The sequence below is a fragment of the Salvia hispanica genome, chromosome 1 (assembly GCF_023119035.1).
Source record: "Salvia hispanica cultivar TCC Black 2014 chromosome 1, UniMelb_Shisp_WGS_1.0, whole genome shotgun sequence".
Taxonomy (NCBI): domain Eukaryota; kingdom Viridiplantae; phylum Streptophyta; class Magnoliopsida; order Lamiales; family Lamiaceae; genus Salvia; species Salvia hispanica.
In genome coordinates, this window is record NC_062965.1 from 10,956,013 (window position 1) to 10,971,707 (window position 15,695).

The 15,695-nt window shown below is 36.3% G+C and overlaps 2 protein-coding genes across 3 annotated transcripts; both read right to left on the reverse strand.

The window, feature by feature from the left end:
• Positions 1 to 8,646: 8,646 nt before the first annotated feature.
• On the reverse strand, positions 8,647 to 9,636 carry LOC125186937. Its single transcript, XM_048083427.1, has 2 exons — positions 9,454 to 9,636; positions 8,647 to 9,355 (listed from the first exon to the last, which is right to left on the reverse strand). Exons 1-2 carry the CDS (start codon positions 9,634 to 9,636, stop codon positions 8,741 to 8,743), a joined length of 798 nt encoding a protein of 265 aa, XP_047939384.1. The 3' UTR covers positions 8,647 to 8,740.
• Positions 9,637 to 9,638: 2 nt separating this feature from the next.
• On the reverse strand, positions 9,639 to 11,533 carry LOC125208754 (protein FAR1-RELATED SEQUENCE 9-like). Of its 2 annotated transcripts, XM_048108385.1 has the most exons (3): positions 10,913 to 11,533; positions 10,480 to 10,826; positions 9,639 to 9,800 (listed from the first exon to the last, which is right to left on the reverse strand). In XM_048108385.1, exons 1-3 carry the CDS (start codon positions 11,523 to 11,525, stop codon positions 9,774 to 9,776), a joined length of 987 nt encoding a protein of 328 aa, XP_047964342.1. In that variant the 5' UTR covers positions 11,526 to 11,533; the 3' UTR covers positions 9,639 to 9,773. The 2 variants fall into 2 exon arrangements, with proteins under 2 accessions (XP_047964342.1, XP_047964307.1); XM_048108350.1 differs by lacking the exon at positions 9,639 to 9,800 and having other exon boundaries at positions 10,309 to 10,826.
• Between the last annotated feature and the right edge of the window lie 4,162 nt (positions 11,534 to 15,695).

Genomic DNA, 15,695 nt, shown 5'->3' on the forward strand with positions numbered 1-15,695 from the left:
CCAATTACATTCTTGGTGGTAAGATTTTTATAAGAACATCTATGTACTACATTACTGATATTATCATAAACTTATATTGAAATTTGAAATATTATTTCGAATTGTGCAGCTATTCTACATTGATAGGGTAATACATTTCTCCCGCACAGTTCCTCGCACCTATCCTACCTACAAGGGCTGGAATACTGAAATTTGATGAAGAGACTGGACGCTGAGTTAAAGGTGGGAAAATTTGGATGTGGGCGCATGGATAAAAGATATAATCCAAATGCAAAGCCTATTATCATTGATACTAAATGAGGGAAAGAAAACAAAATGAAAGTGAGACAAGCAGCTCAACCAAGAGGGAAGAAAAATATATGAACAATGTAATGAAAGCAACGAAATCCATGGCAGATGCTTTGGTAACAATGGTGAGAGTTCTACAAAATACTCCTCTTGATATCAGAAAAATGGATTGCTTCAAGATTGCTTGTGATACTATACGTAATACAATTGGAATGAAAGATAGCAGAAGTGACGAGGAGATGGACCCAGTGGATTCACTCAGCCAAGCTATGTCACAGGAGAAATGTGAAAACCCTGATTGGCTAGAATGGATAAATATCCTTTCGAAGGCGGCACGAGAGAGTAAAAAGTTGGCAAAAAAGGAAGAGTTCCCAAGTTTCAGCTTCAATGTAGATTTTCAAGAAGTAAGTTAGTCGAAATAATTTATTTATTTATTTTTTTAAATCTCATGAACTTATTTAATGTTGAAAAAATTACTAATTCAACTTTTTTTTTTAACATTTATGATACAATGAAAAGGATGAAGACAGACCACCCACTCCTACATTCTATCATGGAGCAGAAAATGAGGAGTTTGACAATGAAGCCAAGGGAACAGATGAAGAATCTGAAGGTCAAAAGGTATAGATTTTTTATATGTTGATATTCTGGAAAATGTCATGTATAAAACTGTTAGATATTACATTAGTATTGACATTTTGAAAAAAAATGTTAGATTGATGAATTGAAGGAAATGGAGAATGAAATTGTGGACCAAAGCAAGTTGGTGACAACAGGAACAGATGAGTTAAATGATGAAACAGAAGAAGCGGGAAACACTGAAGTACCAAGTTAAATTTATGATTTATGGTAAATAAAACATTACTAAATTGATTTATAATATGAACTTTTCAGGTACATGCAAAGGAAAATGAAGACATGGATCTGGAGAAAGAAGATGAGAGTGAAAAAGAAGGTGGAAAAAATTCACAAAAACAAATGGAGAATAATGAAGCTGACAAGATAATAAAATATGTGACAGATGATATCAACTCACAGGTATTAACAAATATATAGTACATAATAAAAAAAACTTGTGTTAGATAAATATATACGAACACTATTTTATTTGAATTGTTAACAATATGATTATATAGATTCAATAATTTGTTCTGCTATTGAGGTAATAGTAGAAACGGGAGATGACTTTTTCAAATACAATATTAGTGGACAGGACACTGAGAATGAGAAAGAAAGTGATTTTGAGGGAGAAAAGACGGACAAAACAGAGAACGAACTGAATATCCTTGAAGAGGTATTATTATAAATAGAGCCCCTTAGATAAAAATGTCTATCGTGTTATTGTGATAAAATGTAATGCATGTGACGTGCAGGAACAAGTGATTGAGGAAGTGGATGCCCAGAAAAAAGGTGGTAACAAGACGAACAACATGGAGGAGATAAAAACGAGAACTCGTGCCGAGAAAAGGAGTACCCCTGCCCTATGCTCTCCATTCAACGAACGAATTGTAAGAATAACAACAAAATTAAACCAAGAAGACAAAGAGATATATTACTGCATTTTAACAACACAAAAAAAGAAAGAGTAAGATTCCTAAAGCAATATTTTTTTGTTGAAATTGAATAAACATATTATTGATAATCCAAAAGCATTGTGTTGATATTTACCTGAATGTGTCTAATGTTCTTTACAACAGGTGCATGTACATGTATTTTGATGACGAAGTTGAACTGACAAAATTTCAGATGTTTTCGATACAACCACAAGGAGACGTTGAACCCAACATAATTAAGACATGGGCTTCTCACCTCAACATGATGGAAATTTACAAGGACAAAATTTCACCATCAAGGTTGTTTATCACAACTGATGCATGTGTAAGTAAATATATTACTATATGGTTACTTTAAAGTATTGATGACACAAAATGATATAAGGTTGCCAATTGCAGATTGAAACTGTAGTCGAAAGAAAAAGTGATTGGGTTGAAGAAAAAGCACAAGCTACTTTCAACATTCGTATTGAGGAATGGATCGATAAGATAGCAGACTTTGATTGGAAGAAATGTGAAATGGTATTTTTTTTTTATATATATAAATTATGCATTTAAGAATTACATATTGAAGCTATTGAGTCTGAAACTTTTGTATTATAAAATGTGAAATAGGTATTCTTTCCTGTCTACGAAAATAAACACTATTATTTGGTGTGTTTTGAGATGAAAGTAGGGAGAATGTCTGTTATAGACAACTACATGCATTTTGATGAACGAGAGCTGACTGACAAGTATGGAATCACACTTGTCTTGCTGGTAAGTATTTTTTCTAAAACTATATTGAATAATAAAATTTAAACTTGTTGACATATTGATGAATAATCTATGTAGATATATGATTGAATGTGTATGGCAGCAGAAATTCTTTTCCATGTATCTTAGCTACAGTGGAAATATAAAGCTCGGAAATGCTGTCAAAGAATTGAAGATGGAACATTTATAGATGCCATGGAAATCATCCACCAACAAGACTGATAGTGCAATATATTTAATGAGACACATGGAGACGTACAAGGGACAAAAGATCAAAGATTGGCAAACAGGACTGCCAAATAGAGGATTGAAGACTCTGAGAATCTTGCGTGCCAATTATTGCACAGCTATAGTTATAGTGATGTCTACGTTTAATTGCAACTGCGAGTTGGTGAAGGAGAAGGCAAAACACCATCTGACTGAATGCAACAAATTTGCCAAGGTTGATGTGGAAGATCTTATTGCAAATTGGGGAAAACAGTAGGAGCTTTGGAGGATTATAAATAAACTTCTTTTGTGATATTTTTGAATGTAGAAATACTAATGGCATTACCTGGACATGTTATGTTAGTGTTCATTTTGTCAGTATTGAGAAATATCGTAACTCATCTACAAAATATTAAAAGTACATGATTTGATATTGTTTCAATGTTGTGTTGATATTATTTTGTTATTCACAACTATATGAGAATGTGTATAGGCCAATTATTGAGAATTCCAAATAGTAATGTTGAGAAAGTATACACGAATTATTGAGAATTCCAAATAGTAATGTTGAAAAGTATACACGAATTATTGAGAATTCCAAATAGTAATGTTGAGAATTTATAAAGTTGTATTGATGTCCATTCGTTTACATGTAATTGAAAATTTAAGCAACACGAAATGTTTTGAATAAACTTAGGGCTTGAGTGGTAGCTTATAAAAGGCTGGAAAAGGGTGGAAAAAACACTGTTCGTCCTCCTTCTCCCATGTTTGGTGGCTCTGAAGACTATCGGTAGACCCGGTAAAAAATTGTCGGGTTTCACACCAAGTCAGATAAATTTCAGGCTTCCTTGGAAATCACAATCAGGAGGTTCCAGTGGTATAGGTTTTTCTCCAGAAGTCGGAAACGTTAATTTCACAAAAGTTTTCCTATTTTGCCCTCCTAATTCTCCCAACTGCAAGAACACGACATCGCAACTGCTCGGAAAAAAACCATTGAAGCTGGCTATTTCAACCTTTTACGATAAGGTACTCCTGCATCTCTGATATCGAAATTATTCTGAAATTATTCCTAACAAATTTGGGGGTTTTCACCTTGGTAACCATATTGAGCACCACGAAGTCCGAATCTGTTGCGTCGTGCAGTCTCCGCCGACGTAGACTACACGAAGCACCAAAAATTGAAATCGATTTCAGATACTGTTTGTAGGATTTCGTTAATTTTTTGGAATAATAAGTCAACAATTGCTCATATTGTGCGAGATCTATATCGGCGTAGAGGGGTTCCATTGTTGCTTAGAAAAGCTTTACTCCAATAGGATGTGATGTGTGTTTTTTGTCGAAAGATGCATATCTCCTATTTTCTGCAGCTGATACTCCAACAAATGTTGTTATTTAACCTTTTCATTGTGGCTGCTAGAAATTTCTTTGTGGGAGTATACATTCTGCTTTTGACCCTGTTCTATTGGAATCGTTTGCTACCAATTTCATTATATGTGTTTTATGCAGTTCCTTGTTCAAGGTGGAGTATTGTTACATTTGTTTGTTGTGGATGTTACCATAGTCTTTCGGATTAATAATTGATTGAATAGATATCTCGTGTGTGTAGGATGGTTAACGGCCGACAACTAAAGAGGAAGGAGGCAGAGGTGGTTACTATTATGATCGAGGACATCGTCCGAACACAGCAACAAGACTTACTGACAGTCTTGAACATGGTCCGGACAATGATTGAGTCGTCAAATAGTGAAACTGATGGATCTCCACAAATACCATATAGCTTGAATGCAAAACGTCCAGCTCAGGTGAGGCACATGGATCGGTTGGTTCGCCTTACTGACAGAGACTGTATCAGCAACCTTCGAATGGACCGCAATGCATTCGGGCGGTTATGTCGCATTCTCCGTGACAGGTGCGGGTTGGTTGATCAAAGATATGTCCGCGTTGAGGAGCAGGTTGCAATTTTCTTGAGCACTCTTGCCCACCATAAGAAAACTAGAATCGTTGGTTTCGATTTCATTAGGTCGGGACATACCGTGAGCCGATACGTGCACGAAGTGATGCGAGCAGTTATCCATCTCCACATCATATTATTCGTTGAGCCAAAACCGGTCGACGCAACATGTGATGACAATCGATGGAAATGGTTCAAGGTACACAATCATGTATTCACTGTACTTTGTTGCGTCCCTCAATTTAAGTATTTACCTTTCACTGTAGGGTTGTCTAGGTGCGCTTGATGGAACGTACATCAACGTGCGTGTAAGCACAGCTGATGCACCTCGCTACAGGTCACGCAAAGGGCAGATTGCAACAAACACACTAGCTGTTTGTGATAGGTTCCTACGGTTCGTCTACATTTTACCCGGATGGGAGGGGTCTGTTGCTGACTCGAGAGTTCTTCGCGATGCTGTGACTCGCCCCAACGGACTCAAAGTCCGTAGAGGTAAAAAACAAATAAGGTTTTGAACAGCATAAGTTGAACTCTTGGTTAGGTTGCTTCTTACATATGTTTGTGAACGCAGGGACATATTACTTGTGCGACAACGGATATGCCAATAGTGAAGGATTCCTTACGCCATTCAAAGGTGTCCGATACCATCTGAAAGAGTGGGGGCATCAATCCCATCGGCCGAGTACTCCTAGAGAACTGTACAACATGCGCCATACAATGGCTCGAAACGTGATCGAGCGTGCATTTGCGGTTTTGAAGATGCGTTGGGGTATTCTTCGCAGTGCGAGCTTCTACCCTATTGAGACACAAATTCGACTCATCATGACCTGCTTCCTGCTGCACAATTACGTGAGAGGAGAAATGCAAGTTGACCCGGTTGAACAAGAACTGGACGGGAATGGTTTGGACGGAGAGGGAGGCCAGCGAATGGAATGGGAAGACGAAGGTGATGTCCAATACGTTGACAGTGTTGAATCAACACCGGGATGGAACCAGATGCGGCAAGACCTAGCTGACTACATGTGGGCGAATCAGTGAAGAATTGAGTTCAAACATGACAGTGTTGCATTTAACTTTTGCTTTTTGGACATGACTGTGTTCAAACATGATTTTATTATCATCTGGACCACTGTGTGGACGAATTGTTTTGACATCTTTTGTGGATGATTTGTTTTGCAATATTTTGTGCCTCTATATTTATCTCCTAAAACTATAGCAGAATTTCTCTTCTGAATTCTATTACTTAATACTCACCAACGTTCACTCATTACTCTGCAGATTCAGACAGCAATACTCAATACTCATCAATCAAAGGAACCTATTTCAATATTATAATTTAAGAAATGGTTTTTCAAACACTAACGCCCCATAACAATCAAACTTGCATAGCTACCAGATGAAGCAGTAATTATCTTTAATTTTGATGTCTAAAGTGATGATTAACGGAGTACTACCAACTTAAGAGCTATATTATCAAACTAGAATTTTGTTAAACTCCCTAAATGAAAATTGAAAATTTAACACTTTACATATTAATAGTAGCTCTATTATTATAAAAAAAAATGTTTTAGCGATTAAATATATTAAATTGATTGACTATATTTAACAGTAGGTATTAAAGCACAATTAGTCCATATACCAACACGTTTCACGAGAAAACTTTTATAAACTTTGAAAAATGGCGTCTTCTTCTTCCTCAAAAAAAGGCAGCCGTTTTCATCTCTGTAATTTTACCTCTCCAGTTTTGATTCTAAAACTTGGTTCAGCCCCTCCTACTATTCCAAATCTGATGATTTACTCTCCAATAATGTTAATTTGGGAAGGGCTAAAGACTGTTTGGGACATTTATAAAAAAAGTTGAAATAGAAAATAACAGAAAAAAGAGTTCTTGGGAGGGGCTTAAGCCTTCCTCCCTCCTTACTAAGTCCGCCACTGGCTCAAATATTTTGCTTCAAATAAATTGAAATATTTTTCTTCTTATATTTTGATGTTTAGTGAGAATATGTTATATATAGGTCCACGAAGATGACCTGATAAGAAAATTACATACCTCACAACTAGTGCGGGAGATGGACGGCTCATCACCCAACACAACTACTACTATACGGCGGCAAAATACTAGAGATTTAAACCTAATAGTTCCACAAGAACAGAACATAACATTCTAGTAAAACCTAATAGTCACGATGGGAGCTCGGAGACAAGGCTTCCACCCGTGCAGACACAACTGGTGGTTGGTTGTTGCCTTGAGGATCATCATGAACCAACCATTGTTCAAACGGAATGAGCTCCGCTTGTTCAATGTCGTCAAGGGGGGGCTGGCCCTCGATCTGCATACCACCAGCTAGGGCCACAGGCGCTACTGCGGCGGCGGCCGCGTCCATCTCAGTGAAAAGGTTGGCAAAGTCTATTGGATCCTGGACGTCTGGGAGGTCTGGGAAATCTATTGTTTCAATGAATGCAAAAAATACCCTTGTTAGCAGTTTTATTGTCGACGGAAAACGGGCTCAGGTGTAGACACATTACCAGGCAGGTCTAGAAACGGGAATAGTGGTGCCACATCCAGTCGACTCACAATAAACAAACCGTCGTTCTGAAACGCGAAATGCAGTTGATCACCCAGAACAAACCCGGCTTCCAGAGAGAAAATATCCCACCCACGACCAAAGCACCATGTTGCTCCCTCAAGGCAGAGGTCAACGAACCAATGAGCTTGGTTAGGTAGGGCAACGCGACAAAATATGGGTACAATAACGCCGAAGATGGCAACCCACATATCCGGTAATGGCTGAGAATGATAACACAAAAAACAAAATTAAATCTGAGGAAACTTGTGTGTGTTTTAAAAGTGATGAGTGCCGAAAAAGGAGGTGCTTACCAGACGGGAACGGTGCAGTGGCGAAGACAAGGTGACGACGAACGGTGGAGGCGGGGGCGGAGCTCCTACCATGCCACTGGGTAATCATTAAACCAAAAATTACATGAGTATATACTACACTGAAAACAACGATACATGGAAAATACATTCTTAGAACACACGACTACACATAACATAAAGAATCTAACATTGGAAGGCGACCGTGTGCATCTTCTCCATCCATCTGGACTGCTTGAGCAGAGTGTAGTACACGTTTGATGTGAACAAAAGTATTCTATTTTCAGGAGATTTGGTGGAAAATGATTCTTCTGAAGTAGCCTTTATATACTACGTTTCCATCCACACCATATTGAATGAGATGGGCATTTGTTAGTTGAGGTAGTAAATGAGTTGGATAGCAGTCAAATCCAGAGCTGTGGAGTTAAATATGGCTGTTGTATGTATATATATGTGTGTTAGTATGAACAAATATGAATATGCAGATCTGCAATGAATGAAGGAATCATCACAAATTGGATGCGTCTACTTTGCATCGATAAGCCACTGGGCTGAATCACATCATCTATTTAATTATCTGCACCAATTAGATTCCCCCAAATCTCCATAGATTTGATTGTAATCTCACCATAAATACCACCAACTCGTCGGTTTGGATCATACTTCACCCTACTGGAACGAGCTGGGCCATCATGGTAAGAGAAAGGCGGCTGAGTCAGCCACCAAATAATCACAGAGATATAGCAGAGCTCACACAGGGAGCAGCCACATAAAGATTATCATGAGAGGAATTAATTGCAGAATATGGTAGGTTTGGTCTGTTGTGTGTATGCCTCAATGTGAGAATAAATAAGGAATCAGGTGCCTTTTCATGCCACATAATCATAAGCCAAAATTGGGGGCAACAAAAAGAATATAAATACATCATTTAATATAGCCGTTCCCAACTTGAGTACATGTTCATAAGTCATTATAATAATACATACAAAATAGATACTTCTTCAACCTACTACGTTTCAACCACAGAAGGCAAAAAGGTTGAACATAAAAAAACATGCACCCATATAATATAATGCAAAAACAGGGGATCGGCAGATACAGGCCGAAGCTTCATATCCCGTGCTTCTCCTCCAAAATATGGAGGATGTAGTCATACTTGTCCGTCAAGGAGAAGCCGGTGAACAGATCCAATCGCTCCGGCTCCTTAACAAGAATGTCTAAAGCCATGAACCGGTGCTTCTTTGAGAGAAGAGGTATCTCGTCAAGCATTTTGCTAATCTCAACACGCTTTGCGCTCAAATCAAAGTCGTACCCGATGCGTGATGATAATGTCTGGAGACGATCGCTAGTATCGTCGTGTATCTTCGTCATTACCTCCAGCATGGACTCCAACACTTCCTCCTTCCTCTTGCGGCTTTTTTTCTTAGTAGAGGCCGGACTTCTCACACTTTTGGTGTCACTATCCCCCGCAAGTACCTCCGTCGCAGCTTCACAATTGACACATTCCTCGATCTGTTCCTCGGTGAAGAAGTCTTCTAGTGTGTAAGGAGTCATGATCGGTTCTGACTCGTCAGCAACCGTGGCATCTTTCTCATGAAGTATGTCATCTGCATGACTGACATCCTCAGCGCCCACGCCATTACCTCGATCCTTCCCGAAGACGGTCTTCCAATCCTCCCAATACGGCCACGACTTGTTGCGCATGGTCTTCGCATTGCTATCAGCCTACACACACCGAAAAAGGTTTCAAAATTTATCAATTAAACATGAAGGTTCAGTAACACAAATCAGCTTGGTATGTTAGCACATAAGATTTTATGCACCTTCACAATTTGAGCCCATTGTTCGTCATTGCACTCAATCTTGAAGTCATTGTTCGCGTTGAACCCGACTCCGCTGCGGTCTAGGATGAGCGACAGAGTTTGGTACTCGCGCTTCCAGGTATGGATCTTCGAATTGATGTGTGGGCTAACCTTCAGCTGTAGGTTTGGTATCTCTCGTTTCATCACTTGATGCACCCTTGTTGCATAACCTAGGCGGAAACCGTTATCCGCTTTCCACCCACCAGCAACAAGATCGTGCAACGCGATGACAAGGACCTCCTCCTCGCGTTTGGTCCACGAACGTCGAGTCCGGTCGGCCTTCATCTTCTCCGACTGTCCACCAAACCCTATAAACAAAAACACTTTAACATATGGAGTGTACGAATAGTAAAAAGTCATGTTCTCAAATTCGAAAATCAAAACACAGATACCCGAAGGACCACCATCGAATGTGAGCTTTCCCTTTCCCTTAGGCGGCATTGCAACAATTTATGACAGGAAGAGTGATGTGGTGGTGATGTGAGAAGCCTGTGTTATGTGTATATATGGACGGAGAAACACAAGAGAGATGGCGCCAAACACAACAAATGTAGCCGCCAATTTTTTCTTTTGCAATATGAAGATGGGTAAATGGTCATTTTATGTACCAATAGGAAGGTTATCATAGTCATTTACCATTTTAAGCACATGTGTATAAAATGCAAAAAGATCTCTACCAATCAGTGTAAATATGGTTTAAAAATTTGACAAAATACTACCAAACACAATAAAATATTATACGTATCTTTATGAAAACATTCTAATCTGTAAACCCATGAAAACACCAAAACTGAACCAATCACACCCTTAATAGTATATGGAAAATAAAATGAGATAACATTCAGAACATATGTTTGAGATTATTATTCTTCCATACAAACACGGAATCAAGAATGCTAATAAATCGAAGCCACAGTAATAGGAACAACTAATTTATTTCTATTTTTTACTCTTCTCTTTGCCACAGTTCCTTGAATCATGACTAACCATTTTATGGCATTTCCCACATCGCCTAGGAGGTTTAGCTGCTGCCTTCTTCGCCGCCTCCATCTTAGAAGGCAACCTGGATCCAGATCCTTTACACTTTACCACATTTGGTGGATGAGCATGTATAACATCAGGCCTCACAACACCATACAATTCCTCAAAGCTCTTCTTTTTCTCCAACACGGACATCACATAAGAACCATCACCAAAAAGCTGATTTTCAACATCCTCAATCGTTGCTATAACTACATTAATATCAGCAATGCTGCCCTCAACTCTCTGTACTAATCTGTAATATGTTGTGTGCAGTTTGTTGATGGCATTATGCTTGTCATCGTAAAAGAAATCTGTAAATAATATCAACATAGTAGACGCATAATATCAGACCTCACAACATCAAAATATCAACATCAAAGTAGGTTATGTATAATACCTGTCTGATCCTGAAAAGTTGAGGTAGAAGAACCATGCACAGATATTAAAAGAGGTTTCTTCAGCCACCTCTTTCCAATATAAATTTCAGGTATCAATTGCACATCATTATTCTTGAAAACAAAAAATATGTGACGACACAGAATCCCATACCTCTGATACAGCTTGCATTGACACTCGTACAAATCATACTCAGCGTTGTTCGTAACAGTCCAAGTCCTATGGCCCCGGTCAGTTACTTTATAAACGCGAATGTTTGTTTCAACAGACATGTAGATCATCATGCAATTTTTAGATGCTTCAACAATTTCTACCTGTATCTTTTTAAAAATACTATCCGTGTAGATCGTGGCAGCATGCATCTCAAATGGTAACTCTGTGAGAGGACTTGGAACATTCGTAGAATCAATATAGTCAAGCCTGGTTGTTTGGTTACATTGTGCATCCAACGCATTACCATACTGCAACATAAATTCCACCAGATTAAAGTGAGGCCTGGAAAAACGTTTGAAGAAACTATTCTCTGATTCAGATATAGAAGTTGTCTTCAACAAACAACCCATCGGTAGATCTCTAAAATAAGCGGGGACCCAAAACTGTCTATGACCATACATGTTCTTTAACCACCCTTCCTCCTCTAAACCATATCATTCCATAGCAGAATTCCACGACTCTTCAAATTCCTCAGGCTCTAAAAAATCCGACCAAACACAGGAATTCAAATCCTTTTTAAAAAATTCATTTGCAAAAAGATTTTTTGAAACCTTCTCAGATACCTTCATCATGATATGCCACATACACCAACGATGACGAGTTTCCCTCAAAACATTTTCAATTGTGGGTTTCATTGTTGGGTCCTGGTCTGTAATTATTAGCTTAGGATGTGCACCCATACATGCTAGAAAATGAGTAAACAACCATGAAAAAGATTCAATATTTTAATTTGAAAGAAAACATGTTGCAAAGGTAACAGGACATCCATGGTTCTCCTTACCAGTAAAGGGTGCAAAAATCATACAGTACCTACATCAAAAAAAGAAGAGAAGACGAGGTTAATAATCTCAATATAGTAACATGTAAACCTCAATAAACCTCAATAAGTAAGAACCTCAATAAACATAAGTAAGAACCTCAATAAACACCATTAAGAACCTCAATAAAAACTAACCTATTAGTTGAATAAGTAGTGTCAAAAGACACCACATCACCGAACATCTGATAGTTTCTTCTAGACACGACATCAGACCAGGACAACCGTGTCAGCTTATCAGCAGCGTCTAGTTCATAAGCGTAATAAAAACCATCACAACAAACACATCTGAGTTAAAATAATCTCAACGTCATATCCTTCCATGCTTGACTTTATATCACGAGAAATATTTTTGATGTCAGTTACCGTGCAGCCAACAGCGTCGTAACCCCCCATAACCTCTTTCAAAAGATTGAATGTCATTGTAGGACGAATATTAGCTTTAACACAATCCTCAGCAAAATTAAGATGGACAAAATCCAGATTCCTATTTACTTTCATAAACTGCTTGTACTTGGGCTCAACCATAGAGTGGCTACGTTCCTCAACAAAGTGTTGCACAACATATCTAATCACACCAAAGTCGGATACAAACTTAAAAGATATCTTGGCTTCACATTCACACCTCTTGGATACACGCCCACGTTTACTACTGGAAGCACCTTCCTTCTATATCATGTAACTGCTTCACACCCTCCCTACTACATACCATATACTGCCAAGTAATAATGCCGCATGTTGTTTTTCTACTAGATTTTCGAGGATCAAATCCAACCTCTTTAGCATAATCTTCATAGAAGGAGATAGCAACATCAAGTGACTTAAAAACTTTTTTCAACAAAAGGCCTTAATTCTTCTTTGCACAGAGATGTAACTTTAACTTAAACATAAATTCAACATTTTAGAAAACTTCAACATATCAGGTTACAAAAATCAATAATAAAGTATAAAAACATCAATAAATTACATTATCAACACACAACATAAAACATACAAATATTAAAATTAAGAAACAGAGAATAAGAAAAAAAACAGAGGAAACAACATATGAATAAAACTAATAATAATCATCAAACAAACTGAGACAAAAAACACTAAAACTAGTAGTACTAATCAATGAAAAAACTACTAAAAGCAAAGCATGTTTTGAAACATGAACTATCAGAATAAAAAATTACAAAAATTACTAATGAATGTATGAAACAACAGCTCGAATATAAACAGAAACTTCAAATACAAAAATTGAGAAGATGCATATCGAATGATTCAAAACTAAAACATAAAAGCACAATTATTAACACATACCCGTCATTACTGAACAAAGACAAGCAAAATAACTTCGAAAAGGAGACAATCACGATAGGTTGATGTGATCGGCAGAAATTGACAAGCAAAATAGCTTCAAAAAGAAGAAAATCGTGTGAAGACTCAATTTGATGAGATCGCCAGATTTTGAACATTGAGAATCAATTCCTCCAATATATAATAGCGTGATTTAGAAAATATAAATTTGGAAAGAAATCTCTGAGATTTGAAGATCGATTTGATGATACGAAAGAGGAGAAGAGAAATTTTAGGGAGGAGAGATTTTAGGAATATAAATCTGATCGTGAATTAGAGAGTTTGGAATGCAAACAATTGGAATGGACTAAAATACCCTTTTTATATTATTTAAACTAATAAAAAGAAAAAAAAATCTCAAATTTAGCTAAATCAAGCCCTTGGATTAGAAGAATGAACGGTTATGATGAAGTCTTAATTTGAGATTGACAATTAGTTAGCATATGATCATGCCCCTAGTATATAGTATAATGATGTATAATTATATATGTCCCCACAAAATAGGAAAGATTTTGTAGACATGAGTTTTATATCGGAGTACGCATTAATTGATTTGTGTATTATAGTTATAGATTACACAAGCACATATATTATATAATCCCACTAAATTAGGAATCATAGTATACTATATAACTTTCGGACTATTTTCAATAGAGATAAATCAATTAACAACTAATATCTATAATAATTCAAATCAAATGTAAGTATGGAAATCAAATTTGTTATAAATTTTGATTTAAGTTGAGTAATTTAATTATTTGATTATTTTTGCATAATATCATTAATAAAATTTATGATTATCTTGAAAATATACGAATATAAAACATCTAATAATATATTAATAAAATGCATAGGTATGAAATAATATTCAATCTTCATACTCACATACACACATATATATATAGCATACGCATGTAAGAGAGAGGGTGTGATTAATTGCTAACTCTATCTTTAATTGCTAACTATAATTAATTTTAAACTATAAAATTTGTAGAGGTTTAGTGGTTTATAAATTGACATGTGAAATTTCATTTTATTATTATTTAAATTTAAAAAAATATGAAAACTATTAAAATTAGGATTTTAGATCGAAACATCAATATAGAGTATTTAACATATCAATACTATTAATTGAACATCCCAACACAATTTTATATTCATATTGTATAAGCGTTACATTAACATATTGTGATAGGTACATTGACATTAAGCTGACTCTTCAAAAACACGAAAATTCAAGAATTTTTTTGAAATTTTGACATCGGAACATATGCAAGTGAGATCTTGCTAGAATCCTTATTAAATTATCTTTAATTTGATATAAGTTGTGTTAAAATATAATTTAAATTGAAATAGTTATAATCATTTAAAGTTTTGAGATATATTTTAAAAGTTAATTATAATTAACTTTTTTTTATAAATGATACTCCCTCCGTCCGCGAATAGGAGTCTCATTTTTCCATTTTAGTCCGTCCGCGAATAAGAGTCCCGGTTCATAATTACCATAAATGGTAAATAGACCCCACATTCCACTCACATATTATTTAAAACTAATATTTACAAGTGAGACCCATATTCTACTAACTTTCTTCCACCCACTTTTCTTAACATTTATTAAAACTCGTGCTGGAATGGAATGTGACTCCTATTCGTGGACGGAGGGAGTGTTAATATCTTTAATTGACATTTTTTATACACTGTATTGATACTCATGGTTGAATGATCTTGTGCGTTGATTTAATGATCTAATGCTTATCATTTAGTTGTTGTTAGCAATTTAAGGGTCAATTAACAATATAACACACCCAGTAAAGAAGTGTATGCATATTACAATTTGAATACATATAGATAACTAATCAATTCCTACTATATTTATGTAACTATATTTGGTTGAGATAAATTATTAACAACCAATCTCTACAATTATGCTGATCAAAATTATTATAGCACAATCGATTCTAAGATTCTCTATTTATGATAAAGTCAACAACTAAGTCAAATTTATTAGTATAAATTTTAATTTAAATTCATAAATAATTGAATTAATTGAATATTTTTTGCATAATCATTAATATATCTGTACATATATTTGAAATATACAAATATAATATAACCATGTGTCAAAATGTAATAAATTAATTCTAGGAGACATGGTTGTGTTATGAGTAATTGAGTTTGTTACTTATGTTATGCCATACATAAGTTGGATTCTGCTGGGCCTGGACCGGTCCATGGCCTGGGTCGGGCTTTGAATGGGCTTGGTCTCAAGCCGATCCTGGGTTTGTAAAAAGGTCCATTTGAAGCCCAATTAATCTACTTAGTCCATCCCAAACCTGATTCATTTTATTGGTGGGCCGGTCCTAGGCTAGACTGGGTCGGCCTGACCTATTTGACATCTCTATGCACAAACATA